The following is a 3,422-nucleotide window of genomic DNA, read 5'->3' on the forward strand; positions in this document are numbered from 1 at the left end:
TATATATATATCAAACTTTTAAAAATATTTTGATAACCTTCTAGTAATCAAAATTAATAAACAAAGATACAAATATTAACTTTTGAGAGTAGGAATCTAATGGTAATTAATAAAAAGTTACTAAGTGTTTTAGTTAAAATACCTTGATGATTAATTTGATAATTTTCCCGTGGTCAAAATCAACGAGGTCTCAAATTAATTCCTAATAGTATAATTAACTTCAATGTGGGGTCTTAATTTATCAAATTTAATCACTAAAAGATTATGATCAGAACACTTAGATAACTATTTGATGATCTTTTAATTGTCAAATAAAAAGTCTATAAGGACATTAATAGACAGTCTTATATTAATTATCATTTTAATCACTAAAAACCCATCAAAGAATTAACACTTTGATCATCTTCTATTGGTCAAAATATCAATATTAAACCACCATAATGCACATAGAAGTCCATTAATATTTTTACTTGCAAGAAATATTAATAATTAAATAAATAATATACCAAATCAATCAGTCTGTTGGTTGTAAAGTAATACAATTGCAAAAAAAAATAGTTTTTGAATAATTATGCTACTTTTCAGCAATTTAGAATTAATTCTTCTAATTAATATTCTTAAACTTCTTTTTATAATCATAAATTTTTATTCAAATAATAATAATAATGTAAATTAATTAAATTGTGCAAGCATAGGTAACCCATTTTCAATGCGGTGGATTTATGGTCGGACTCAAATTCCATCACTTGGTGTTTGATGGAATCGGCGTTGCACAATTCTTAAAAGTCATTAGCGAGATTGCTTGCGGCCAAACTCATCCCTCTATCGATCCAATCTGCTGGTATAGAGAGACCATTCCTGGTCCTCCAATGCTCTCCAAGTCACTTTCACTTCCCGCAGCCAAGTTTCACATTGTGAATTCCACACATGAATTCTCAATTCAAACCATCAAAAGATTGAAGGAACAAGTTGAAAAAGAGACATCCAATCGATTCACCACCTTTGAGGTCGTCGCTGCAATTCTATGGAAATGTCGAACACAAGCAATAAATGCCATAGGAGATGTCTCTCTCTGCTTTGTAGCTAATGTTCGTCATTTGTTGTTCCAACTGCCAAAGGCTGGCTATTATGGAAATTGTGTCTATCTCTTAACTATCACAGAAACTGCTGAGCAAATCATGAAGGCATCACTTGCAGAATTAGTGAGGTTCATTAAAGATGCTAAAGAAAGTTTACCAACAAAATTTAAGGAATGGGCTTCAGGCAACTTTAAGGGAGATCCATATAAGATTTCAATTAGGTACAATGATTTGATTTTGTCAGACTGGAGGTGGATAGAGTTCTATGAAACAGATTATGGATGGGGAATACCCAACTCTATTTCTCCTAATACACAAGACTTTCCTTTCGTTACTGGCATCATTCTAAAGCAGCCTTTGCCTATGGACGGTGTGCGTTTGGAAGGACAAGTAGTCACGAAGGAGCATGAGCAAAGGTTTATTGATGAAATCAACAAATGTGTAAATGAATAGTTAATGTGATATTCGAAAGTATCTCATAATGGACAAATTGAATTTCCACTCTAGTATGGATGTATCCTAGCTACCAAAGATTGTTGCAACTAGTTTTACTTTCAATCTATAATAAAGTATCATATATACATCTTTGCAATCTGTGTAAGTTACCATGAATATATTGTCAAAATAATCTTGTTTAGCAATGGCAAAATGTGATGGCTATTTTTGACATGGTATTTACATGGCACATTTATGACTAACACTTGCTTCTAAAAAAAATGATAATCCCAGTAGCCAACATCTCTGGGGGTGGTCGGCCCGGTCCCACGGAAGTTTCCCACCGACCACCAGGGTAAATCGGGAAGCGCATACGGCGGCCAATCCAGATGCACAGCATCCTTTGATTGCGTTCCCCATTTGGAGGAAAATTCCTGCAAATACGCCGTAGCTGGGGATCGAACCGCGGGTCCCTGAGTTACAACCCGGATGTCCTGCCGTTGCACCATTGCCCCGGGGACACTAACACTTGCTTCTAGAATTTACTCGATGATGTTCCAAAATGGAATATTAATGTTATGCATTCATGCCTTAAATGGTCGTGTTCAACAGTAACAGGAGGGAAAGAATCTATATAGAACACGCTATGCAAAATAATTAAATCTTCGGAAAGAACACTGAAGTTGTTACTATTCATAAGAACATTATTACTTGGCTAAACTTCTAATATGAGAAATTATTGTTAGATTCGATGGAATTCATATATATCTTTACAACGGTATGATGTTATCCACTTTAAGCCTACGCCCTCATGGTTTTATTTTTGGACTTTACCAAAAAGGCCTCGTACAATGTGGTATCTGAGCCTCCCCCTTAACGGTCCCAACGGACCCCTTATTGGTACGGATCCCAACGGATCCGCGCCCTTAATGGTCACAATAGATCCTTTATTAGGAGATATGATACCACTGTTAGATAACACTACAAAAAAACACTGATTTTGGGATGAATTTTACGATAAATTTTAAAAAAAAAATTTGTCGCAAAATATTCTGCGATGAATTTTGCGACGAATTATTTTTCGTTGCTATAAAGTCGTCGCCAAGCTTGGCGACAAAATTTCTCGTTTCGTTGTAGATATTTACGACGAAAACTAAAATTCGTCGCAGATTTGCGACGAAAACATTTTCGTCGTAAATTTGCGACGAATTCAATTTTCGTCGTAGATTTGCGACGAATTCTATTTTCGTCGCAAATCTGCGACAAATTTGGGGGGACGAATTTTGGGACGAAATCATTTTCGTCGCAGAGTTGCGACGAATCCAGTTTTCGTCGCAAATCTACGACGAATTCGGGGACCAAATTTGGAACGAAATCATTTTCGTCGCAAAATTCATCGCAAAATCAATTTTTTTTCTTTCCTACCTCTTTATTTGTTGATTATCCCATAGATACAATACACGATCCAATCGGATTGAATCAAATTTTACAAATAACCTGTACGCATATTAATATCAATCCACATTCACATACACATATCAATTCACACAAATTGAAATCACAAACATCCACATCCATATATATCATCAATCCACACTCTACAAATTAATATACATATCAATCCACATCCACATACATATATCAATTCACACAAATTGAAATCACAAACATCCATATCCATATATATCAATCCACACTCTACAAATATACATATCAATCCATATCATGATCAAAAATATTAATATCACTCCAGAACAACATCAATATATATCAACAGGTAGCATTTGTTCTGGATCAGAGTAATAGGAACTCCTCTGGTGTCGGAGGATGAAGGTAAAGGCACAAAAGTTTCAATTAAAGCTCTTGTCTGAGAATGGTCAAGCAGCTCAAACCAGAAGTGTTGAGGTG

At 35.0% G+C, this 3,422-nt stretch overlaps 1 protein-coding gene across 1 annotated transcript; it reads left to right on the forward strand.

Moving 5' to 3' along the window:
* The first annotated feature begins 699 nt into the window (after positions 1-699).
* On the forward strand, positions 700-1,716 carry LOC141816288 (acyl transferase 5-like). The gene has a single exon (XM_074704096.1). The coding sequence runs from the start codon at positions 723-725 to the stop codon at positions 1,530-1,532; it is 810 nt and encodes a 269-aa protein (XP_074560197.1). The 5' UTR covers positions 700-722; the 3' UTR covers positions 1,533-1,716.
* The last annotated feature ends 1,706 nt before the right edge of the window (positions 1,717-3,422 follow it).

This window comes from Curcuma longa, unplaced genomic scaffold (genome assembly GCF_044706935.1).
Source record: "Curcuma longa cultivar G26 ecotype Majalengka, Jawa Barat unplaced genomic scaffold, ITB_CL_G26_1.1 contig_15953, whole genome shotgun sequence".
Classification (NCBI taxonomy): Eukaryota; Viridiplantae; Streptophyta; class Magnoliopsida; order Zingiberales; family Zingiberaceae; genus Curcuma; species Curcuma longa.

Excerpts from the sequence above, each read along its gene's own strand:
- LOC141816288 (XM_074704096.1), top strand. The coding sequence starts at position 723 with ATGGTCGGACTCAAATTCCATCACTTGGTGTTTGATGGAATCGGCGTT.